We start from the raw sequence: 25,874 nt of genomic DNA on the forward strand, positions 1-25,874 counted from the left end.
TCCACACTGAAGAAATAATCCAGTTTGACACTGCTTTAACTGTCATGGCTCAATGCTATGGTATTCTGGGAACTGTAGTGTTATTGTGGCACCAGAGCTCTGTGACAGAGAAGACTAAGTGTCTCACAAACACGACAGTTCCCAGACTTCCATAGCATTGAGCCATAGCAGTTAAAGCAGTGTCAAACTGGATTATTTCTGCAGTGTGGATGTAGCAAAGGTCGCCTCTTTTGACTTCACCTCATAGCTCCTTTTCTGTTTCTTCCCTTGCTGTCAGAGGTCCTAACCTTTCCTCATGCTTTGAAGGGACCTGCAACCATTTGTTTCTGTATTATTATTGTTGTGTGCCTTCAAGTCTTTGAGAGATGGCAACCCCCAGGTCACACTCTCTCAGCCTCAGAGGAAGGCAATGGCAAACCTCTTCTGAAGAAACCATGCCAAGAAAACCACATGATTGGTTCTCTATCATGGGACTTTTCTTGTCGTGATTTGTTCAGAGGAAGTCTGCCATTGCCTTTCTCTGAGGCTGAGAGAGTGTGACTCTCCCAAGGTCATGGCTGTGTGTGTGGTGACTTGAACCGGTTTTATTTTTGTTTTAAAGAGTTTTAAACTTAAATTGTAATAATGTAATGTTTTTAATTGTTTTAATAGTTTTTTAAACTTGTATTTTTATAGTGTTTTAACTTGGGACTTTTAGATTTGTAAGCTGCCTTGAGTCCCTGTACTGCGAGGAAGGCGGGCTATAAACAATAATAATAATAATAATAATAATCCCAACATTCAAACCACTAGGCCATTACTTTTCCATTTCTAGCATTCTCACTGCAGAAATAATCCACTTTTGACACCACTTTTAACTGCCACAGGCTCCGTACTATAGAAGCCTGGGAACTGTAGTTTTGCGAGTCATTTCTCCTTCTCTGTCAGAGAACTTTGTCGCCGCAACAAACTACAAATCCCATAATTCCATCGCCGTGGTGGCAGTTAAAGCCCTGTCAAACTGGGATGTTTCTGAGGCGCTGGTGAAGCCCCGCCCACCATCTTTATTATCATCATCAGTCTACTTTTTTTCCGAGCGGGAAAGGGCTCTCAACCACTCAGAACGCTTTGTCTTATCTCCGGGTAAAAACAACAACAACCCGTGCTGGCTTTTGATTGGACGAGAGCCCTCGCACCCAATTCAGAGAGAGAGAGAGAGAGAGAGTGAGTGTCATTCACTCTCCATCTATGAAGAAAGTGGGCGGGGAAAAACACCAGAGAGGACATTGATTGGGTGCAATCAATGTCCTCTCTCGTGTTTCCCCCCCGTCCACTTTCTTCATAGATGGAGAGTGAGCGACACACTCTCTCTCTCTCTCTCTCTCAATTGGGTGCGAGGCCTCTCGTCCAATCAGAAGCGGGAGCCTCCCAGTGCCTATAGAAGTAGTCGTTTCTGATTGGTTCAGAGTAAAGATCCTTAACCAATGGAGGAGAGCTGGGTTCTTCGTGCGTGAATAGATGCTTTGAGACTTGGAAAAAAAGGGGAGGGGGAGTGCGAGGGGAATCCGCCGCCTCTCATTGGCTGCGTCGCGACCCGCGCTGACCAATCGCGTGTCGGCGTGAGCGAGGTTGGGAGGGGGGAGGCGAGCATCGCCTTCCTTGTGGGCCGCCCCTCCCCCTCCCTGTCAAGCGCGATAACGGCCGCCTTGGTGGCTCCTCCCCCTTGCATTGCCCCCTCAGAGCCAGAGCCGCTCTGGGCTCCCTTCCTTCCGTCATGGCGGGAGGCCTCTCTGTTGTGGTTTCCCTTGAAGCCAGGGAGTGAGAGGCGCCCTTAGAGCTGTGTAGGGAAAGGGATGGAGGTGAGGGAGGTGGGGGTGGAAGGGTCCAAGGGAGCAGCAAATGCGGGTAGCCTGAGGGGGGGGAAGGTTTTCCTTTCTCTTCAGATACAGCTGGCTGAGGAAGGGAGAGCAATGGTTCCCAAACTTTGGCTCTCTGGGTGTTTTGGACTCCAGCTCCCAGAATTCTCCACTGCTGGCCAAGATGGCTAGGGATTCTGGGAGTTGGAGTCCAAAACAAATGGTGGGCCAAAGGTTGGGAACCACTGGGTTAGAGTTCCCTCAGTGGCAGTACACTCATCCCTCCAGATTTATGGCTTCGGTTTATGAGGATCTGATTAATGTGTTCTCTCTAGGAATATCTAAGTCCTCCAGCGCAACTCTATGGTCAACTTTAGCCAAAAGGTGCACCAAAGGACCTAGAGATTCCTAGAGAGAATATTCTGCTAGGCCTTTGTAGCTCCTCCAGTGCAGTTCTATGGTCAGTGTTTGATGTTGACCACAGAGTTGCACTGGAGGATTTAGAGATTCCTAGAGAGGTGTCCTCTCAGGTCAAAACATGGTGTTTTTGTTACTTATGGCTTCTCCATATTCACAGGGGTCTTGTGCCCCTAACTCTAGCGAATATGGAGGGACAAGTGTATTTTTATTTACTCCTATCCTGCGCTTTCTCCATCAGGGAACCCAAGGCGATATTCACCCCTTCTCCTCATGCCTTGAATCTCCTCCCCACACAAGTAAGACTTAGGGCCTGAACAGACAGGCCAAAATGAAGCTGCTTTGGGTCACTTTGGAGGTATGCTGTTTAAATGACACATTCATCTGAAGAGGCCAGAAGCAGCGCTCCAGTCCTTAGGACTGGAGCGTGGATTTGGCGTGGCCTCTGGACTCTTAGGACACATGCATCATTTAAACAGCCTAACTCCAAAGTGACCCGAAGCAGCTTTATTTTTGGCCTGTGTGTTCGGGCCCATAGTGTTACTTCCTTGGCTAATTTTAAGGCTGAATTGAAGACACTCTTGTATAGGGAGGCATTCCAAATTACTGGTTGTTTTAATCTGATGTTTACTTCAGTCTATTTTTAGACTAGTTAGTGTTATTTTTAAGAGACATTTTAATCATGTAATGTTGCTGTTTTAGATTGTACACTTCTTGGCAGGTTTTTATTCTTTATTTTTAAACTTCTTATGCTTATTAAATTTTATTTATAAAGCACTGTAGGTTTACACAGAGCTGTACATAATATAGAATAAAATAAAGAAAAATAAAATGGACCTGCAAATTTGACATAGACAATGACAGTAGACATATATATATATATATATATAGAGAGAGAGAGAGAGAGAACACATACTGAAACTCATTCAAATTTGTTATTTATTTTTATTCATTATATTATATTATATTTATATTATATTGCCTTTATCTTTAATATCTAAAAATAAAATAACTATTAACTAAAAACAGCAAACAGAAACTGTTTGGTCAGTTTGGCCTTTGGATCATTCCCAGTATCTTTCTTTCCTTTGTAGATGTAGTTGTTGTAGTCACTAATATTGTCTATGTATGTAATGGAAATTTGCTTAATAAAAATATATATTTTAAAATAAAATAAAATGGACCTGCCAGTGGCATACATTCTAGAAAATGGAATATAATAGGAAATCAATACACAATATCATTCAACAAAAACACACAGACAGCAGATTGATGTTTTAAAATGTTCTTATTTCATTTGACCCTTACTATGTAAAGCGCTGTGCTGTATAAATAAATGTTGATAATGATAATAATATAATACAGTCAGCCCTCCTTATCCACAGATTTTTAAATCCATGGATTCAAGCATCCATGGATTGAAAATATTCCAAAAATTATAAATTCCAAAGAGCATGAGTTTGCCATTTTATACAAGGGACACCATTTTGCTATGCTATTGAATTTAATTGGACTTGAGCATCCACAGATTTTGTTATTCAATAGGGGATCCTGGAACCAAAACCCAGTGGATAACAGGGTCCTACTGTACTTTGCTCTTCTGGGCTGCATCCACACTGGGAAATAAACTGGATTATTTAGCCAGTGCGAATGCAGCTCAGGTATATCGGCTTGAGCTCATGGGGGCGGGTGGGAGGAGGTGGGATAGGATAGGAATATGCTTTCATATTTTATAAAATATAAAACCACTTTAACTGCCATGGATCAATGCTGTGGGATTTGTAGTTTGTTGTGGCACCAGAGCTCTCTGAAAGAGAAGGCAAGATGTCTCACAAAGCTACAGTTCCCAGAAGTCCCTAGCATTCAGCCATGGCAGTTAAAGTTGGGTCAAACCGGATTATTTTGGCAGTGCAAACACAGCCCAGGATATCAAGGTATAACGCCTTGAGTTCCATGGAAAAGGGGGGGGGGGGGGGAAAGGATAGGAATAAATAAAAATATATATAATGTGTTTTTATATTTTATAAAATATAAAACCACTTTAACAACTGCCATGGCTCAATGATGTGGTATTCTTCTCGTTGCCAGTCTCTTCTTTTAGGGGACAGAGCTGTGTATACCCTGCAGTGTTGTTTTTGAACCTTAAACTAAGGTCCAAAACACACCACAGAAATAATTCAGTTTGAGACTGCTTTAACTGCCTTGGCTCAGTACTAGGGAATTTTGGAAATTGTAGTTTGTTGTGGCACCAGAGCTCTTTGACAGAGAAGAATAAGTGTCTCACAGAATTACCATTCCCAGGATTCCCTAGCATCGAGCCATGGCAGTTAAAATGGTGTTAAACTGAATTATTTCAGCAGTGTGGATGCAGTTCTGGGCCCCATTTTGACTTACCTCTCAGCGGTCTTGTGAAATAGGTCAGGGAAATGAATGTGTCAAGGGTCAGGCAGTTAGTACCATGGCCAGGGTGACCAGATGTCCTCCTTTTCCAGGACATGTCTTACATTTCAGGCATCTGTCCAGGAGGAATTCCATAATGCCCTCCATTTTAAGGATGACTAAGGAGCAAGGATTTATATGAGGGTTTTTTTAGGTTTTATTTGATAGTGCCCTACATTTTTCTCGTAGGTCCTGTTTTTTGTGGTGCCTTGTCCCCCTTTGTGCTTAGGATATCTGGTTACTCTGGCCTGGAGACTCATTTCTCCTGTCATTTGCAGAGGGTGACCAGAGTGCGTCCATTGTGTGCCTGCAAGTTGTTTCTGAATTATGGTGACCCTAAGGGGAACCTCTCATGGGGTTTTTTTGGCAAGTTTTGTTCAGAGGAGGTTTGCCATGGCCTTTCCCTGTGGCTGAGAGAGTGTGACTTGCTAAAATCACCCAATGGTTTCATGGTGGAGATAGTAATTGAATCCTGGTCTCCAGAGTCATTCTTTGTGGTTAGGAAATCTGGCCACCCTGACCATGGCTCAGTGGGGAGTTGGACTGGGGTCCCTTGAGCTTCAGTTCATCAGCTCTACACTGTTTCTATATGTCTCCAGACTGAGAGGAGATTTGAGAAGGAAAGAGATTACGCTGGCTGTTCAGGCAGTTGGTGACCAGTGAATGGGAAACAGAACAGGGTAAAACAGCTATTCGGAGAAGGGATAATTGGAAGGGGGAACTGAAAATTTAGAAGCCAAAGGAGAAAAGTATGTATGTTCTGTTGTGGAAACCCTCTCTCTCCGCTTTAGAGAAAGGCAAAGGCAAGCCCCCTTCTGGACAGATTTTGCCAAGAAAATCCTGTGATAAGTTCACCTTAGAGTCGCCATAAGTCTGAAACGACTTGAAGGCACACAACAACAAGAACACAAGAAAGTAGAAGGGGACACAGGGAGCTGTGCCTCATGGCCTGTGAAGTTTAAGCAAGCAAATAGGTGTAAAGAGGGTGTAAAATTAGAAGTGGTAACTACGTAGATTTCGTATCCCTGCAGTGCCAGAATTATACTTGGTTATATGAAAAGGTTGGAGCACCTTTGAAACTGAGAATGAAGTTGGTAGCATACACTTTTATCACCAGATGTACTTGTTTGTGTTGAACCATTGGTTTTTCACTTTTACTTGCCTGTCCGCTCTTTTCAGTGTATGGATTCTTATACACTCGTCACTCCCCGTTTACAGACTTGGGGTCTGTAGTTTTGGTCCTTTGCAGATGGCAAGCAGCAAGAGATAAAATGCTGTGTGCGCCCATGCACAGGAACACACTACCATTATAACCAATGGGGCTTGAATATCTGCAATATTTCTGATTCATGTGGGGTGGTGTTTGGAATAGATCCCCCATGAATCGGGAGGGATGAGTGTAGTTTCTTTGTGAGAAACACTGGTTAGAGAGGCATTACTATGCATTGTGGGATGGATATGGGTTTTTGAATAAAGGTTGGATTTTCAAAAAGACAATTCACTTTGTGAAATACTCTCAGACTCTACACAATCTTGCTTAGAGTTTGTGCAGTCTGGGTGATAGGAAAACCAATTGTAATTTTCTGTCTATTCTTCATGTACATTATTGTGGGACGGAGTGGGACAGATTTTTCTTTATTAGACCAGTTCCTGAAAATTCACTGCACTGTAACTTATTGGTGTTGCAACTCTAAAAATAAATAAATAGTTTTTACATGTAGACAATTTAGACGTAGGTTAACTGTTTGTCTTTCTACTCTCGTTGTTTTGTCTTAGCCTAAAGTAACTTTCAGAGGCACCAGCCAGTATTTGAATAGTACAGAGCCCAGTGGAAGACTGACGGATGTGTTCAGTAACATTATCATGACAGGTTGCAGTTCCTTCTATGATTGCTACAAATTGCAGGTTCAGTCAGTTTTTTTTTATTAGATCTAATTTCAGAAATTCACTAGAGAGTATTGGGGATGCTTTGATGTAGATTTCCTGCATGGCAGCGGGTTGGACTGGATGACCCTTGCAGTCTCTCCAACTCTATGATTCTATGATAATGAGGCATTAAACAGCCATAAAATGGTTTATATGATAATACAGACTGTATAGAGTAAACACTGGATTTGAAATTGATTAGCAATTCTCATATGATTACTGTATCTGAGTAATAATGGCTCACATCTGCATTTAGCTATACTTGGAGTAGATCCATTGAAACTAGTGGAACTCACATTAGCCATTACTAACTTAAGCACGATTGATTTCAGTGAGTCTGCTCTAAATATGACTAAAGTTGGATGCAACCATAGAGTAACAGATAAGGAGCCCTCCTTATCCCTTTCTTGGGAAGTGTTTAGAGGGTATCAAATTTTAGATTTGTTGAGACAGTCACTACTCTTGAGTTTATCACTTCTGTCCTTGTTCTACATCTGTGTAATGTGATGATACCCCAGACAGCAGTACTCTGTGTACAGTGTGTTTTTGTATGCAGAAATACTAGGAACAAACCTACATGAAATGCCTCCCTTCTGTTTTATGACTCTTCTGTACTCAGTTTTTGTTCTCATTTGATGATACTTAGCTTCTCAGAGAACCTAAGAAGAATTCAGCATATCTGAACTATAAACATACTTCATTGTTTTTGAGGAAAAATAGGTGGGAGAGTTATCTGAGTCTTAATAGTGGAGATAAATGAACATGTGAACATCTCTTGTTTGAATACAACATAACTCCACTAATGTATTGCCTCTGCAAGAATTTTAGAATGGGTTATATGGATTACCAGGGTGCTCAGGAACTGTTGAGGGCCAGATCTCACAAGGCATCAATAGCAGAAGTAGCAAATATTTTGGTGAATACAATAGTTTGAGCTTGATCTTTGAACTTCAGTGAGCTACTACACCAAAAAAGGGCATCCAAAATTGCTGTATTACTTTGTGTTGTGCCTTCTGGTATGGTGAGCCATGAAGGCTAATGAATAAAATTATGATTATGATGATGATGTTCCCGCTTCAGCGGAAGTATGCAACAGAGTATCAGTTTCTGGGGACAGATCACAACAGCAGGGAAGGGCTGTTGTCCCCCCCCCCCCTGCCAAATTGTGGACTTCCCTGATACATTTAGTCAACTATTGCATAAAACTATGTAAACATTTAATTTGATCAATAAGGAAATTTATTATGCTCTAATTCTATCATGGGGGCAACTGTGCAGTTCTCCAGATGTTATTGAACTGTAACTCCCAACATTTTAGCAAGAATTTGCTGCCTGGGTCTGTAGAGAATCGCAATCTGGCAATCTCCAGAGGACTTCAAACTTCCTATTCCTTTTTTTACAACAATAACAATTGTTAGAACATGTTAACTTGTATTTGATCATTAGAAATATAAAAAAACAGAGATGGAGGAAAAATACAGTTGGCCTTTTATAGCCATGGATTCTGCATCCACAGATTCAACCAACCATGCCTGAAAATATTCAGGAAAAAAATCCCAAAAAAGCAAGCCTTGATTTTGCCATTTTATAGAAGGGGCACCATTTTACTACACCAATGTATACAGTGGGACTTGAGCATCCACAGATTTTGGCATCCACAGGAGCTCCTGGAATTGAACCCAGCACATACCAAGGGCCCACTGTAGTTGTATGTGGTGACAGCAGTGTCTTGAGGAGTACATAGCCTTGCAATATTCTCTGAATACAATTTTAAAGTTATGAGTACAGCATATGCTAAAAGCCACTGCATGCCACAGGCGCGAGCCCCATTACTTCCTAGGGGCTTCAGCATACTCTGATTTCCCCTTACGCAGAGGGATCCAAAATGGATCCCCGCATAAGGGGAAGGCATACTGTATTTCATTTAAACCTAAGTTTCAGGACAGCTAACATTTTTATGCTCCTCAGTCTGCTTTACAAATAGCTGTGCAGTTTTTTAAAAAAAGCAAGTCTGATAAATCTATTGTTCTCAGTCAGTATGACATATAAAAATATCAACATGCTTAGATGCTCTAGTAATTAGATCTTGCATAAAGTGGATGGAGCAAGTTGATCTATAATTGCATTGTTCATAATAACATTTAAACACAAAGCAGTTTCAAAAATTCTTCTAAACATGAAAGTGATTTTGGCAGAGTCTTCTCTGCTCAGGCATTGTTTCTTAGCATTTGGTAGAAACTGTTGGAAGATGACTTATGGTTCTTAAGATCCCTAAGGGTTTGATGCTGATAAACAGGCTTGTAACTTGCTATGTTCTAAATTTAGTCACTTTAAAGAAATATTTTAAATACTTTATTATTGTTTTTTGTAAATGCTAGCGTGTGTGAATGGAAATCCATGGAAATTGAAAAATTTACTTCAGAATTATAAACTTAATTTATGTACATAATTTTTTTTACTTGAACCTTTAGCCCATGGGGGAGGATCATTTGGGTTTCTTGATATTGGAGTGTGAGTCATCAGTGCTAGCCAGAATAACCAATGTTGAGAGACTGGGGAGCTTCAGTCTAATAGCATCTGAAGAGCTATGTTTTTCATCCATACTTTAGCCAAAAAATACAATAATCGGTAGAAAGATAGTTTCTGCCCTCAGGAGTACACTCTGAAAGTGATAGCCCACAAGCAAAAGGGGAGGAAGTGGGAAGAAGAAGAAAATGTAGATACTAGTAGTTCATAAGGTTAAAAGTCTTAAAATGTTCAGATGGAAAAACACTTGGGCAGCTTGATGGTATGGCTGCTGCAGGATGACATGTTATGGTGGACATGTATTTCATTTCTAATCAGTGATCTTTATGCAGTATCACACATTCACTTGTTTTTGAAAAACAGGCCTGCAACGTCTGTACAAGATACCCACAGGAAAAGCAAAAGACTGCATAAATTGTTGCCCCGTAGAGTAGGTGAACCTTGTGTACAATGCAACATCTATTTAAGCTTTTGAATGTATTATAAAATACACTTTATGCCTCCAGTAAACAACCTACTAGTGGATCGTGTTTGCTGGTTTAGGATCATATAACGCAAGTGTCAATTTTAGTTGCAAAAAGAGGGTGCACAAAGTATTACAAATTAGGAACACACTAGATGCTTGAGAAATAAATGAAATCTGATCAGATTGCAATCCGAAATGCCCTCCCTCCGTTTGAACTGCCATTGCCTTGGCCTCAGAGGGGGAGAAAAACCAGCAGTATCTGCTGGACTTGATCCCCTTCTCCACTGCCATTCTTTTCTCCTTTTGTGTTATGTCTTTCTTATATTGTTATTCTGAGGGCAGGGAACTCTGATTAAGTATTTGTAAGTGCTCTGAGAGCCTTTGTGGCAGAAGAGAGGGGTATAAATCCTCTAAATGAAATGTAATATACTTTGGATAAACAGTTCACATTCTCTGCTACTGTACAACATTTTGCTGAACCCATTATCAACTATAAATGCTCTTCAGTTATCAAAATTACTTATTACCTCAGAAAGTAATTTGAAAACTAATTATAGTTTACTATTATGTCCTATTGTTGGAAAAATGAAATCAGAATTTGTAAAACATTGGGATATTATCCTTGGGATTGTGGCCATAAATAATATTAGCAGTTTTAAAGTAAGAGTTGAATTTATCAGAGATTGATGCCTTAATGTGAACCAAGAATGTGATCAGGAAATAATTATCTGATTTGGATTCACTCCCTTTTGTATTGTATGATTGGACATATTTGACTGGTGCAAATATGCCTAATCATGGGGACCTGCCTGTCCTAACCGGTCTCATATAAGCCATTTATTCTCAGTTGAGGAAACAAGTTGTGATGATGCAATTAAATAACATTATTTTTAAATTATTTCTTCTTGCGTTTAAAATACAGACTGAAGACAATGTAGATTTACGGCAGACATACAGTACTTCATTTTCTCCAGCTTCTGAATGTTCGAACCATGCTGACTCTTCTCTTTTTTATGTGCCATGGTCTACATATGCAGATGATATTAAACAACCTCCTAGTTCTCAGGTTACTGTAAAGAGCAGGTACATGATTTCACTGTTAAATGAGTGGGAAGAGAAAATTATAGGGTAAACTGGTTGTTTGCTTTGATTGTGTCACTAGTAATCCTCAGAACAGAAATCTTCAGTTTTCTTTTCTTTTCTTAAAAACCCTTGTCCAAGGATAAGCAAGACGATTTTTCTGGGAGGACTTTTGGATTGTTTTTCATCATCACAATCCATCCACATTCTGTATTTGAAGTCAAAATGCTGCTCTCAGGCCAAACTTCCAATGCAGAATGTGGCTGTATTCAGTTGCTTTTGTTGTCAGTTTCTTTTGTTACTTAATTTGGATTTCCTCAAATTGTTCCTTACGTTGTGCAGGTACAATTTTAAGATGAGCCATTTTGCTCTATTCCTGTCATATTTTGTACTTCAGTCTGGGTCAGCTGGGAACTAGAGAGATGGACAAACCTTTCAAGGCTCTCTACCAATTGATCCAATGCTTTCCTTGGCTTCTCAAGAAGCAACAGGAAAACTTGGAAGAATTTTCAGGCCCAAGGAAAGGCTTCGAAAGCTATTGTGTCACTCTCCTGCAAAAACATGCTGCCACTCAACTTTCCTTCTCTTTTAAGCGCAAAAGTAGTAGTGGTAATAAAACTGAAAGGTGGTTTTGTTTGCCTTTGGTCCTGCTTTCCTTTGTCAGTCACCTAATCTAATGGAGTGAAGGAGTATAGTCGGCCCTCCTTATCAAGGGATTTTTTATCCACGGATTCAAGCATCCACGGCTTGAAAATATTCCAAAAAAAGTACACATTTCAAATAGCAAACCTTGGTTTTTCCATTTTATAAGGGGCACCATTTCACTGTGCCATTGTATTTAATGGGATTTGAGCATCCACGGATTTTGTTATCCATGGTGGGGGGGGGGGTCCTGGAACCAAACCCCAGTGGATAACAAGGACCCACTGTATAATGGATTCAACCACAACTTTAGAAGGAACTTCCTGATAGTAAGGGCTGTTCAACAGTGGAACACACTCCCTGGAGAGTGGTGGTGTCTCCTTTGGAGGTCTTTAAACAGATGCTGGATGGCCATCTCTTGGGTATGCTTTGATTGAGAGTTCCTGCATGGCAGGAGGGTTGGACTGGATGGCCCTTATGGTCTCTTCCAACTTTATGATTCTGTGGATTACCATAGTTGTAACTCTTTCAAAAGCTGTTGCCATTGCAAGAATTGTGAGAACTACAGTTTATTGGATCCCACCATAGACTGTGTTTCATTACTCCATTACTTTAAAGCCAGAGGAGAGGACCAAATCAGAAGAGGAAAAATATTTATTTTTACTTCCTATTGCTATTTCTATGACATTGCTTGAGGCAATGAGTGGCAGCAGCTATGGCTTTGTGTAGGAAGAGTGACAGATTTGTATGCACAGGGAAACTTGGGGCATATAATCTCATTTCAGGATGGGTTTTCTGAGACCTTTGAATTCATTTTTGAGGCTTATCTGAGATAATTTTGTTGACATTGCTAGTAATAACTAGGAGGAGGTTACTCTGTCAGTTATTGCTCTAAAGCACATGGATTTAATCTAGATTTCATTTAGGTCTCTTACATACACACACATTTTTGCTCTGGCACTTTTTTTTTGCCTTTTTGATAGCTTGTTCAATGATATTGGTAATTTTCCTCTTCTACATGGATTTTATCTTAGTCACTTGGGGGCTGTGCAGACTGGGGGCAGAGTCGGGGCATGGCATCCATACGATGCACACCCTGACTCTGTTCTTATGACGGTGTAACACCGCACGTCACTCCACACAGCATGCAGTGTTACAGCTCTCTTCTGGCACTGCGTTTACACGGTGCAACCAAAAAGGAGCTGCTTTTTGCAGCTCCTTTTTGCACCCTGCAATGGCCAGATCGGGGCTGTAGTGTGCAGTTGCCATGGCCCCGATCTGGCGCAGTTGGAGGTAGCTGCAGGCTGCCCCTTAGGGGTGGTCTACACAGCCTCTATGTTGACAATTTTATTACTGCTGCAGTTCACAAAAAGTATGTAATGCAGAAAAATGACTGTTAATTTAATAATAAGTACTAATGAGGGTATCTTGCAGTTTAAGAAACTGCTGTTAGTTTTAACACATTACATTTGGAATCCTTTTAGAAAATGTGCACAGAAGTGTCATTCTTACATTGAGATTTATAAGCTCATTCATTTAAAATAAAATGCTCCAACTGGTGCCATCCAGATGTCTTGGATTACACTCCATATCTGCCTCTGCTCTTAAGGCCACTGGTGAAGCATCATGATGTTCAGAATATCTGGAAGGCTCAAGGTTGGAGAAAGCTGATTAAAAAACACTGCTATATTACTATTACTATAATTTCATAAAATACCTGTGCTAAGCTCTCTAATTCTCCCAAAGACTTGCCTATAAAAGAAATGAACATATTCTATGCAGTCAAACTAGTTGCAATCAAACTAGTACAAGGTGAAACATGTAACATAATTAACCATTTGTAGATTTTGCTCATCAGCAAATGGGATATATTAACATTCGTAGTAATAATGAGATTTTTAAACTGAAATAACAATGTTTCTTGGTATCCAATGTATTATAAATACTGAGAATTTCCAACACTGGTTGTGAAGGGGGTCTTCAGCTCCTAAGGAGCAAGCACAGTCAAGTGGATAGAACAATGTGGATATTGGTTCTTCATTCTCCTTTACACCAGTATTTTTTTTAAATCTTGACTGCACTAGCTTTTAAATATCCTACAAACCTGTGAGATCTGATAAAACACTGCAGTTCCAGAATATGATATGCAGATATACTTTATGCAAATAATATAGCCCAAAAAGATTTAGAAAAGCAAATCCTTGAATAAAGACAAACATTCTTAACCAAATCTTACTTTACTTTATTTATCTTAGGATTCAAACAGAAAGAAGTGACTATGGTAGTGAAACAGACTTATATGGACTTGTATCTAACATCTTGGAAGAACAAGATAAATCACAGTCATATTTTGCTGAAGGGTTAGTACAATATTATGCATAGATTGCACCAGCATATATCATATACACCCACCTTTTCCACTGACCTTGTGCCAGTAATGCAAAGACAGGGCTTTCCAGATGTTTGGCCTCCAACTTCCATCAGTCTTAGCCAGCTTGATTCAATGGTGAGGGACGGTGACTTGTATGCAAAACATGTGGGGGACATTGATTTTGCACCCCTTCAGTAAAGTAATCCTGGATCAAAGAAGGAAGCCTGCAAAGGCTGCAGTATATATTTCCCTAAAAGTTAAATTTTGACTTTTGTTTTCCTTGTGTTTTAACAAGTACTTTGGACAGCGTATTATATTATTCAAAACATTATACAATGGGACCTTGATATCCATGGGGATCCATTCTGGATCTCCCTCCTGCAAATTCCAAAATCCATGGCTCAGATCCCATTGTCCATAATGGCACGGCCATGTGCATGCACTGCCATTGGGGACAATGGGAGCTTGCCATCCACAGATGCTTAAATCTGCAGATGGTAAATGTACAGATACCAAGGTCCCACTAGATTAAGTATATTAAATAAGATGTGCTAGCTATATGCAGTCCTCACGGATTCTTTTTGCAGCCTACCCTCCTGAATGTATCTGGTCTGAACTAGATTGATAAATGTATCTGATTCTAAGTTTACAATTTCAGTTTACACTAATAGCCCTTAGAAGGTGTTGGTGGTGGAACAAACAAAAAGTAAAAGTAATGGAATGGAATAAAAACCAAGTAAAATTGCACAACTATTTGTATTTCATTCTTGTAGGGCATGTGCCTCCAATTTAAAATCTGTATGGCCTGTGAACACAACCAGATTTACAGAGCATCCTGATTTGTCAGAAACTAAGAGGCCAGTAGATGGAGTCATTCCTCAACAAGCTTTTTATGGAGGAGAAACTTTACCAGTATCTGAAAAACAGTACCTACATACTGGTGCTGTAACTTTGCAACAGAAAGTGGATGACCTTTATAATGGGCTCACGAATATAGACCTTGATGAGCAATGGCTGTACCCTTCAAGGAACGATCATGTCAGTTGTTACAATATTCAGACCCATGAGAATTCAAAAGCATCACAGTTCCAGGACTACTCATATGTGAAAGGCTGTTTTACTCCACAAACCAGTCTTTTGGAAGCAATAAAAGAATCGGGAGCAGATTCTTACACCTATGGAAGAGATAAGGTGAGTCCGAAGGGACATGATGTACACATGCAACAAAAAAGAGCTGAGATGTTGCTTTCACAAATTACTAGATATGGTGAAAATGCTGATTTTGGTAGGTACTTAGATTATTCTCATTGCAGTAAAGTGAAACATAATAAAAATCCAACTTACGGCATCCAAGAGAGTAAAAAAATGCCAACTGGAACACCTGAACTATCAGCATTAGACACAGATAATTATAGTAAGCTTTTTCAAAATAAAACAGCTGTCCAAAAGAAAATGGAAGATGTCTCTTCAGAACAGCAGAATTTTACATTTCAAAAAACCCCAGGACTAATTTCAGAAAAGCAGTTTGTGAATGAATGTTCATTTACCCCTGACTTTGGTTTAAAACCAGATTTTCCCCTAAAGTCTCATACAACAGTCCCAGGAAGTGGTGATTTTACAAATGCTGCAGAAAATTCAGAGTATTTCAAATCACTGAATATCTTGTCAACAAACCCTGTATCAACTTCATCAGGCACAAATATCAGACCAACATGGATCAATTTACAGACTAAAAACAGTTCCTCTGTCCCTATTCGGAATCAAGGCACCTTGCTAAAGTTGAATAATTTACCTGCTGGTTCCAAAGGTTCCAATCATTCTTATGATTTTTCCCAGCTGCCATCAACTAGTGTGACATTAAACAATAATTTATTGCTCCAGAAATATTGCCAAGAACCCCCCACTGCATTTTCCAATTTTGATTTCAGTGATGGCAGTACTGTGGACCATGTTCAGTCTGCCAGTCATACAGAAGGACTGGGTAAGGTAGGAGAAGAAAGCCTTTTTGAGTCCATTATTGACAAAAAAATTAAGCCACCAAATGGTTTTTGTGATAATTATTCGCAGCAATATGGTATCATTGAAAATGTAAACAAGCACAATTTTCAAGTTAAGCCACAGAATGGACATTATGATACAGATGAAGGGCAAAAACTAGAAGGACTGTCACAGAATACTTACCAAGACTTACTGGAGTCTCAAAGCCACTTCAGTAGCCATAGGCAAGGAAGTGGAGACAACAACATTGTTAACCGTATGAACCGCACTCAGACATCTTGCTTATCAAACAGTTTCATGATGGGTGACTTAAGACACAGCCCAAGTGTCCCCCAGCTTAATTCAAACCGATTTCCTTTGAAACCCACTCATCCTTTTGGGCATTCTGTTATTCCGCTGATGGATTCCTATGATTTGTTCTCCTATGATGATTTAAGTCACCTTTATCCTTATTTTAATGATATGATGTATGGAGACAGTTCTTTCACTGGCTTCATGCCAACATTTGGATTTCAAAGACCAATGAAAACGCGAAGTGGGTCAGCCAGTGAGCTTCATATTAGATTGGAAGAATGTTATGAACAATGGAGAGCCTTGGAAAAAGAACGGAAAAAGGTAAGCAGGAAAAACTATACGTATTAGAAAATAGTTCATTAGAAAATGTAATATTGGCAGTTCCAAAGGTTTTGATATGCTGAGTGAACTATGCAATAGAGCTGGAGTCATTAGAGACAAGGAGCACATTTTAAGTCTTTAACAAGTAAACATTTTAACTTGTACATGCTTACCTGAAAACAACTCCCACTGAACTTAAAACATATTTTGGATAGGCATGTATAAGATGATACTGCTATTCCCAACCCTAGTGGTATTCCAGCATTCATTGCTCTGCTTTCCTTCATGGAAGTGAATGGTAACTATTCATTCCTATGGGTAAAAGTATCATTCTTGGGTATAATGTTATGACAGTAACACATGCCTTTCACCCAGACGTTGGTCCAAAACACCATTAAAAATACCACAAGAGATTGCAAACATGCACTGTCATTACAGGATGTATATTATACATCTTGCTAGTATTGAGAAGATTCAATTTGTGGCTTGGAGATATATAAAAGTTAAGAAACTATGCACAAAACATGATCAATTAGGAATATAGGAAATTGCCTTTATAATGAGTCAGGTTATTGATCCATACAGGTAAGCATTGTTTATTTTGATTGTGGTTCAGAAAAGAATTTTCCAGACCTGCCTGGAATTGCCAAGAACTGAACTTTGTCCTTCTGTGTGCAAAACAAGTGCAGTGTCACTATGTTACAGCCCTTCTCTAAGGGATTGCTTTGATTGAGAATTCCTGCATGGCAGGGGTTGGACTGGATGGCCCTGGTGGTCTCTTCCAACTGCGATGCTATGATTCTAAGCAGTCATCGCAGACAGAAAGATCATAATATGTTTCATCAAATAAAACCCATGGAATGATTAAAATGCTTGTTTTTTCATATAATTATTATGTGCGGCTGTAGTGTTTTTGTTTTTACTAGCTTGAGAGCTAATATTCACATTATTTGATTGCTTGGATTTGTTGCCCAACAGTCCCAACTTGACAGTCCAACTACAGGTGATATAGTTATTATTTATAAAGTAGTAAAGTGGTAACTAATCATCAGACTTTAAAACTACTTGTATTTCATTAATTTCATTCTATTTTTTAGATTATTAAAAATCATAGTGTATATTTGGATAAAATATATTCCTTTTGCAAAAAATGACTAAATATCAATTTCTAAAGTCATACAATTTATGTCTCTTCTTTTAATCTAATACATCTTTTGTCATTCTAGCACAATCTTAGGTCTTATGTAACTATTGTTTTTAGAAGATAATGCTGTAATGTCAAACTTTTCGCATGATAAATAACTCATTGTGTTGTTGCTTGACAGTTTTATATAATTATAATTTATATAGTAAGATTTATATAATTATGCAGGAAAATCAGAAAGTCAAGACATTTCATAGCTCTGTTTTTTCAATTTTTATTCAAGTCTAATATCTTTGGCAAAAAGGGTGTTAATAATAATAATAATAATAATAATAATAATAATAATTTCTAAAAATTCCCAGAGGAATTTGATTCATTTACATGTTAGAGCAAGGAAGACAAGATGGAACCTTGTGAGACTCCACTCGCACAAGCAGAAATCCCACAGCAGTACTCTCATAGGAAGCCTTTGGGTAGGAGTAGAACTACTACAATACACCAGGTCCTACTCCTAATAAGTTGAACCATTCCAGGAGGATATCATGGTCAGTTGTATTGACAACTTCCCCCACCTCTCTTCTGAAGAAAATCATCAGTCAAGATGAACAAGTTGGTCTTAATTCTAGGGAAAGTGCTTTGTTCTGTCACATCTGTAGCAGATTGAACATTTCTTTCTTCTTCGCTTTACCGAGGAATGGGATATTTGCAACTGTCAGTAATAATCTAAATCCTCCAGGTCTGAGGAGTTCTTCAAGAGGGAAATGCACCATTTTCTCAAGGTGGTAGGCATAACTTTCTACTCCCTGTAGCAATGCATTTACCTAGTCAATATATGCATGATAAATTTCCCAAGTCAAGAGGGGCAGGAATTAGGAGGGTATTAGTCTAACCTTAACATGCCCTCTCCTAATATTGTCAGGCTACAAAAATTGATCCTACAGCCTATGACAGGACTTGGAATAATTCTGAAGTTCAGTTTGATACGAATGTAAGCTCTTTATCTTCAAAATGTTGAAAAACTATCACACAGCTCCTCCAAGGGTCTATATTATACCATACCTCACTGGATCTTATCAGAACAATAACCTGTAAGAGTTATGTGAGACGTTTTTACTGCGCAGTTGTGAAAAAGTACATTTTGTTTGCCATCCTCATTGCCATATAACATGCTGTCACGTTTCATGGGACATTCATTAGAGTATTACCACGTTCCCATACACAGGCCATCTCCTAATGTCTGTATGTTCATACTGAACTTTTCCAGAGAGTTCACCCTGGACTTTATTTAATTAAATTCCTCACACTCAATACTGAGAAGTCCCCATTCCTATCTTTTTAAAGTGTCTATTTCTTTGCTTTATCTGAGGCTCAACGTCCCTTATTTGGGATTGTGGATGTGCATTTTACTAATCAGCCACTGAATTGCAGTCTACCATATCTGCACTTAAAGCCTTACTAGAATGAAGCTGAAAATGCCATCCGTGATTTTACTCCCATGCATCCTGTTTGGGGTTTTGGACAGAAGGAAACAAATGTATGGATTTTTTTAGAATGTCCTTTTCTGTTTCACCCCAGCCTTCTCTTGCTTTCTTTTTCTTCATCCCTTATAATCTCATTTCTTTACCCCCACATTCTGCCCACTTCCATGGGGATCCCTGCAGAAGTCCCATGCCTAAAAGCTTCTGAATTCAGTGCTAGATGAGGTGCTTGTATGGAGTGTTTGGTGAAGAATGCAGGCGAATCACCTGGATGCAAAGATGATCACTGCCTTCTACATTGTCCTCACTATTTGTCGGTTTAAAATCTTTAAATCTTGGAACTAATTAAACTCTCATACTCTAATCATGAACCAAAATAAGTGGTTGGATCTTGTCACTTAAATACTGTTACAGTTATTTCCACCTTGAAGGGCTAACAAAAAGCAAGATGTAGGTTTGCAAAAATCCAGGCAAAAGAGGCTTTGGATGGAGAATAAACTGGGAAATGTAAAAACTGTTGACTCCTTAGAACTGTCTCTTATGTAATCGATAACTTAATAACTTCAGAAATTATGTTAAATACTAAAAATTCCAACTTAAGCATTTTAAAAATGTCAATTGTTTCTTGACAGTAGGAAATATCCAAATTAAATGATAACCTAGTATATTTTAACTAGTTAGTTCCTGTTTCTGCAGTTGACTAAGATGATTTCTTCTGTTGGGCCAATGGGTATTACTCTGACAGCATGTAAACCTCTTAGCTATACAGGACTCCTAATTGAATGGCATTTTGAAAATGCTTAGTGCAAAGTAAGGGATCAAAAGTCCCTACTTATTACAGTTGATTTGAGTGGTACCTTGTGTAATGTTAGATTGTATTATCTGAAGTGAATTTGGCAACAATAATAAGCACCATGGAACTACTAATATAGCAGGTTTCTAGAGAAAATGAATAAATATTTTTGCTATTTTTGGCCTAGTACATTGATCACACCATATGTCACATTAGTAAGTTTTTACCTGCCTAAACACCTTTGTAATATCCAGAAGGATTACAGGTAGAAATAGATTGCTGAACATTACACTAGAGAAACAAGACGTTTTGCTTTGTTTTGTTTTTTAATTTCAAAAGATTAGGCTTTTCATCATTTCTAAACTGGCTGCATTTGGAACTGATAGCATGGTTTGCATTCAAGAAGAACAAAGAGAACAAACTTCCATATAAGAAGAATAATTTACCCTAAAAATTGATTATTGTGTATTTTTCAGACTGAATCAGCTCTTGCCAAGAATTATCCTGGGAAGAAGGTATCCAGTACTAACAATACTCCAATTCCAAGATTGACATCAAATCCATCCAGAGTTGACCGTTTAATTGTGGATCAATTACGAGAACAAGCCAGAGTGAGTTATTAAATACTGAAATACAATTTCTTGACAGGCTTTTATGAACCTCTCCAGGTCCAAGTTTTGATTAGCATGGCTGTTCCTCAACCTGCCATATGCACGCATCCTCCTTACCTGCTGCTTCTGACATCAGAACACTAAGCCTGAAATATTCCAAGCAGAAAGCAAGTTTTTCATGGAGTGGAAGAACATGTCTTTACACTGGTTGTTCCTCCTTGTCACTTGTGTAAATGTAGTTATACAAACCAGCTTCATCCTATGTGGAATAGATGATCATTCCTCCCAGTTTCGGTCCTGCCTAATTCCAAGGAACAGGACCTTGGTGGACTTCTACCAGTTCCCTTGAAGTCAGGCTAGCATTTTTTCCCATTTCCTCCTTTATGTGTACTCAAAGGTTAGCCAGCAACAGGGGAGCAATTAAGAAAAGGGAGTTTGCCTGCTTCTTGACCTCCTCAGAAGGATCTTAGGCCCTTAGCAGCCTGTGTTTATAAAAAGTCATCCTAGGAGACCCTAACAGCACCTTTCTTGATCCTTTCGAGTAGTCAGCATGTCCAAAACAGACAATTTCACCTCTGCTTCAGATTCTGATTTCACATAGCACTTTGTGCCCTGAATATGAAGTTTGTTAAAGAGAGGAAGAAAATGAGAGGAAGGGAGTACTGACAGCTGGAAACAATTACACAGAATTGTATGAAGACAAAAGGCCAAATTATGGCCTTTTTATGCATGAAAAGCTGCTTGGTAGAGGAGGAACATTTTAACATTTCCTGTGATAGTTCCAATCACATTTACATACAAAATTTCCCAGTTACATTTTGAAGGAACAAAATACTTGTATTCTCTGTTGTTTGTTTTTATAGCCTTTCATTGCCCTCTCCTGATTCTTGTGGACCACCTTTTTACTGGCAAAAAGGTGTGTGAACTGCATCGCCTGGATGCCTCTGGGAACAGAGATTCATTTTTTATATAGGACACAGCCACCGTTTAACTTCTAGCTGCTTTTAGTGTGGGGCATTTTTGACTGCAGGCCAGAAGGGTCATGAGGCAGAAAATTGGCTTCCAGATGCACTAAAGTAATAAACTATCCACACTAAAATTCTGCTATACTACTAAATTAAGATTCTGTATGTTATATTGCTTGGGAAACTTTGTGAATCTCAAAAGCTTGTCAGGTTTAGTTCAGCTGATATAAAATTTAGTTTGCCACTTCCAATTTTGGAAAAAAGTAGTGCATATTTAATCTATGCATGTAATTAGACATTTGTAGCTTGATATTTTAAAGGCAATAACTCATTAGGAAAGGTAAATAAGGGTAAAAAGAATGGTAATTGTTATTGAACAACCACTTTAGACATTTCCCCCCTGTTCATTTAGAGGCTAACTCTATCTAAGGTATTTTACAAAATGTTATTAAACTATCAAGATAAATAACCCTTGCTCCATTACAAACTATATGAGAAATCGAAATACAAAATCTGCCTTGGTACCACAGAAGCATTTTATGTGTAAGTGCTTTCTAGTTGCAGATTTATAACAAGCCCCTTCAGTGGAATCTATATATCAGTGGTTCCCAACCTGGGAGTCGGGACCCCTTTGGGGGTTGAATAACCCTTTTACAGGGGTCACCTAAGACCATTGGAAAACGCATATTTGCATGTAGCAATGGAAATAATTTTATGGTTGGGGGTCACCACAACATGAGGAACTGTATTAAAGGGTTACAGCATTAGGAAGGTTGAGAACCACTGCTATATATTATAGCTGCCTTTGGAATGGTCAACATTTTTTCATTACAGGAAGAAAACTGAAAGTTTAAGAACAGCTGTCTTTTACTCTTTGTAGGTTGTGACTCTGCTGGGAAAGATGGAACGCCTCCGCAGTTCTCCCCTTCATGCCAATATCTCTACTGCTCTTGATAAGCACCTGGAAGCAATTCACATTGTGCAGTCCCGTAGAAAAGATGAAATTGTCAATGCTTCACATAGACAAAGACAAGGAGCTCCCCGCTGTCAAGATGACAGAGGTGCACTTTTCTTATAACACTTGTTCTTTTAATAGTAAAAAAAGTGTTTCTATTTTTGTTTTTAATCACAGCCTTAAAAGAAATGGAGTGTGTTTAATATTAGCAATGTGTACATGTACCACAGAATTAAGATTTTGTGTATTTAGTAACAGATTTCTAAAGAAGTGTTGGATTCAGCAAAATTTTGACCGCTTTGGAGTAGATGATTTGAAGACTGCTAGCCAACTGAGTGCTGTGCTAGGAAATAAAACATTTTGGCTAGTGTGTATTGCCCTTGACTTCTACATGAGTTCATCATCCCGAATGAGAAGGCTTTGCTGACATTTCAGGGGCTTTACAACCCTTGTTCTTTGTTGAGGTGTCATGAGTACTTGTCATAACAATTTCATCAGGATTTTGTATGGATTTAGAGCGAACACATGGTATTGCATCATGTAGCTCAGTGATTCCCAAACCTTGATCTTCCAGCTGTTTTGGACTTCAGCTCCCAGAAGCCCTAAGCAACTTCGGCAACAGTCAGGAATTCTGGGAGCTGAAATTCAAAACATCTGGGAGGCCAAAGTTTGGGAACCACTGATAGCTTGTCAAATGTAGATTGATAGCTCCTTGTTTAGAGCCAGCATGGTGGTGTGGTTTGAGTGTTGGACTATGACTCTGGATACCAGGGTTTGATTTCCCACCCAGCCATGAAACCCACTTGGTGATCCTGGCCAGTCACCCACTCTCAGCCTTAGGGGAAAGCGGTGGGAAATCTCCTGTGAATAAATCTTGCCAAGAAAACACCACAGTAGGTTTGCCTTAGGGTTGCCATAAGTCAGAAACTACTTCAAGGTATGCAACAACAAAGTTCCTTGTTCATGCCTTGTGCCTGTCTGATCCATATTTTGAAACAATGATTGCTGGCAGAATATTCATCAAGTTATTTACAAATTCTTTTATTTATATTAGAAGAAATGAGACTCACAACTAGCTTCTCTAAAGGATGAGAGGACCAGTTAAGATCTCACTTGTAATAAGGGATCCTCAATGAAGATTTTGTCCAAACCCTAATAGCGGCAGAATTTTGCCATTTTTCATCTTCCCTAGCAGATATTTATTATGTGTGACAAGGTGCATAACTTTCACAGGGCTGGGGACACCTGCTACGGACCTTTTTAACGTGGCATTCAAAATTCAGATACTTTATAGCTGTAATCCTGCATCCATTCTGGTAGCAATTCTTGCCCAAATGTCCCTGGAATTAACAGAAAACATCTTGTCTCCCAAATGATAATGATTTTGAACACTTAACACTTCATAAAATGCTTTCCCCCCCATTTCACAGATGTTTTTGCTCTCGCATTGGCTATTAAGGAGATGTGTATAGCAACACGCAAAGCTCGCACTACACTGTGGTGTGCTCTTCAGATGACCTTGCCAAAAACAACACCTACACCAGGACCAGTTGAGATGGAGAAAGCTTTACAGGAGCTGGTCCAGCCTGAAGATAAGATCTATGAACATATGAGTAACAACAACCCTATGATCCAGAAGGGAGAAACCAAAAAACACTGAGAAAAAATAAGGATAAGACAACAGTGTGTTAGAATACTGTGGGAAATATTGTAACTGAACATTTAAAGCTTTTTGTGCAAATTTAAAGTGAGAAGAAACCAAAATCTGCTTGTCCTCGGTGCAGCAGCTGATGAATAGCTGTTAACATTGTTGGCTTTTTAGCATATGCTAACAGCTGTCAGTCATACTGATGAGGTTAATCTAATGTTAGGTTAAAAATTGGAATATTTTGAACTGCTAAAAATAGAACTTAAATCCATTCAACAATGCAGGTATATGCAATGAGAATTTTGCCTGTATGATATGTTTTTAGATTACATTAGTAAATGTTTTCAAATAATGAATTTGAATTACTGTCACACATTACTGTGTGCAGTCTATTAAGAAAGTTTTGATTGCAATGGGGGGAAGGTTCTCTTTAGACAATGAGTACCTAAAGATAGGAAGAAAACAACTAAATATTCCCAATATGAAAGTTTAAAAAATGAAAATATTTAAAAATGCTTATTTATGGATTTGAAATCTTAATCTAAATTTAAGTAAATAAATTGACCAGATTTTCTTAAATTAGTGATATTATTGTAAAGCCATTATTCAACCATGCATGTTTGGTAATATAATAACCTTTTGAAATCATTTGTGCCTATTATTTTAAATAATATGAATAAAAGACTGCCTGTTCCAAAGTATTTAAGTGTAAACCAAATTACATTTATATAATCTGAGTCTTTACCAGTTGCATTGCAACTCAAATAATGAATATTATTTTAATACCCTTAGTTTCCTACTTTTAAAGGAGGGTATCAAGTAGTTCTCAAGTGCACTTCCTTTGAAGTTTAGCCAGTTTGGTTTGAGATTGTTTGGTCTGTATTTTGTTTTCTTAGTTTGCTTCTGCATACTTTAGCACTTAGTGTTGGATGCTTGGGTTTTTTTTTTCTTAAATCTATTACTTTTTATTGGCTGTGGGTAATTTATTAAATCAGCATGTTATTATGTGGCTTGGGAGATCTCGGGTTTTAACAATCTAGCATGAAGATAAACTATATAATGTGTGGATAAAATTTGCTGTTCTGCCTTTGGCTAGGTACACAGATATTTTAAATATCTATGTTCTTCCAGCTTTTAGAATGTTGGTATGCTAAAATGTGTAATCAAACCACATAAATTGCCTTTAGATGATGTAAGAGACTGATTGAGATTTCAGGAACTGTAGGGACCATTTTGATCACTGATATGACCTTCTGTGCTGCCAAAATACACTGCACACGGCAGCAGACTCATACCACCATACCATATTAGCCACTGCACAGAGATGGGTTGAGGTTTGGCATTGATACGTTTCAGGTTATGCAAACAAACATTGTACTAATTTTACTCTAAATAAACTGGCTTTTGTTGCAAAAATGATTTCAGTGTGTCTATTCTTGTCAAAAATCAGAGATATCTTTATTTAGAACATTAGTCAAATCACTGAGGTCTGTCTAAGGATAACCATAAGCGTACTTGTACAGTTGCACAGCCAAGTTTGTTTCTTGAATATTTAGCATCTCTTGAAAAAGTTTAACTTTTGTTGAATCTTGAGCAGGCAACAGCTAGAGGTTTGGAGGGACTATACATCCTGTGGGACCATGGAGGGGCAGATATCCCCAAATTTTTGAGAAGATGCACTTTCCTTAGCCGTTTTAGGTGCCGAGGTTTAAGTGGGGAATATTTTATCTTAGCCTTTGGAAAATATATCATTATAATCTAAACATCAATCAGGAGCTTAAGCTGCAGAGAGCTTTGAGCCTACCTTTTTTTCCCAAGTTAGGTTTCTAATCTTGCAGAGGTTTGAAAAAATACTGGAAAGGACTTCACAGTTCTCTCTTCTGTAGATGTACTGCCAATGAAAGGTGTTTGTCCAGAAACGTGGAATTATCCCCTCAAAGTGTTAAATACCAGTATCTAATATTT

At 38.7% G+C, this 25,874-nt stretch overlaps 1 protein-coding gene across 3 annotated transcripts; it reads left to right on the forward strand.

Moving 5' to 3' along the window:
* The first annotated feature begins 201 nt into the window (after window positions 1-201).
* MEIOC (meiosis specific with coiled-coil domain) lies at window positions 202-25,319 on the forward strand. Of its 3 annotated transcripts, none has more exons than XM_089532067.1 (8): window positions 202-220; window positions 6,468-6,596; window positions 10,532-10,692; window positions 13,587-13,691; window positions 14,476-16,315; window positions 20,207-20,341; window positions 22,187-22,367; window positions 23,692-25,319. In XM_089532067.1, the coding sequence occupies exons 2-8, from the start codon at window positions 6,555-6,557 to the stop codon at window positions 23,919-23,921; spliced, it is 2,694 nt and encodes an 897-aa protein (XP_089388193.1). In that variant the 5' UTR covers window positions 202-220; window positions 6,468-6,554; the 3' UTR covers window positions 23,922-25,319. The 3 variants fall into 3 exon arrangements, with proteins under 3 accessions (XP_089388193.1, XP_089388191.1, XP_089388192.1); XM_089532065.1 differs by lacking the exon at window positions 202-220 and adding an exon at window positions 1,642-1,838; XM_089532066.1 differs by lacking the exon at window positions 202-220 and adding an exon at window positions 1,642-1,820.
* The last annotated feature ends 555 nt before the right edge of the window (window positions 25,320-25,874 follow it).

This window comes from Sceloporus occidentalis, unplaced genomic scaffold (genome assembly GCF_023333645.1).
Source record: "Sceloporus occidentalis isolate IW3139 unplaced genomic scaffold, rSceOcc1.0.p SCAF_7, whole genome shotgun sequence".
Taxonomy (NCBI): domain Eukaryota; kingdom Metazoa; phylum Chordata; class Lepidosauria; order Squamata; family Phrynosomatidae; genus Sceloporus; species Sceloporus occidentalis.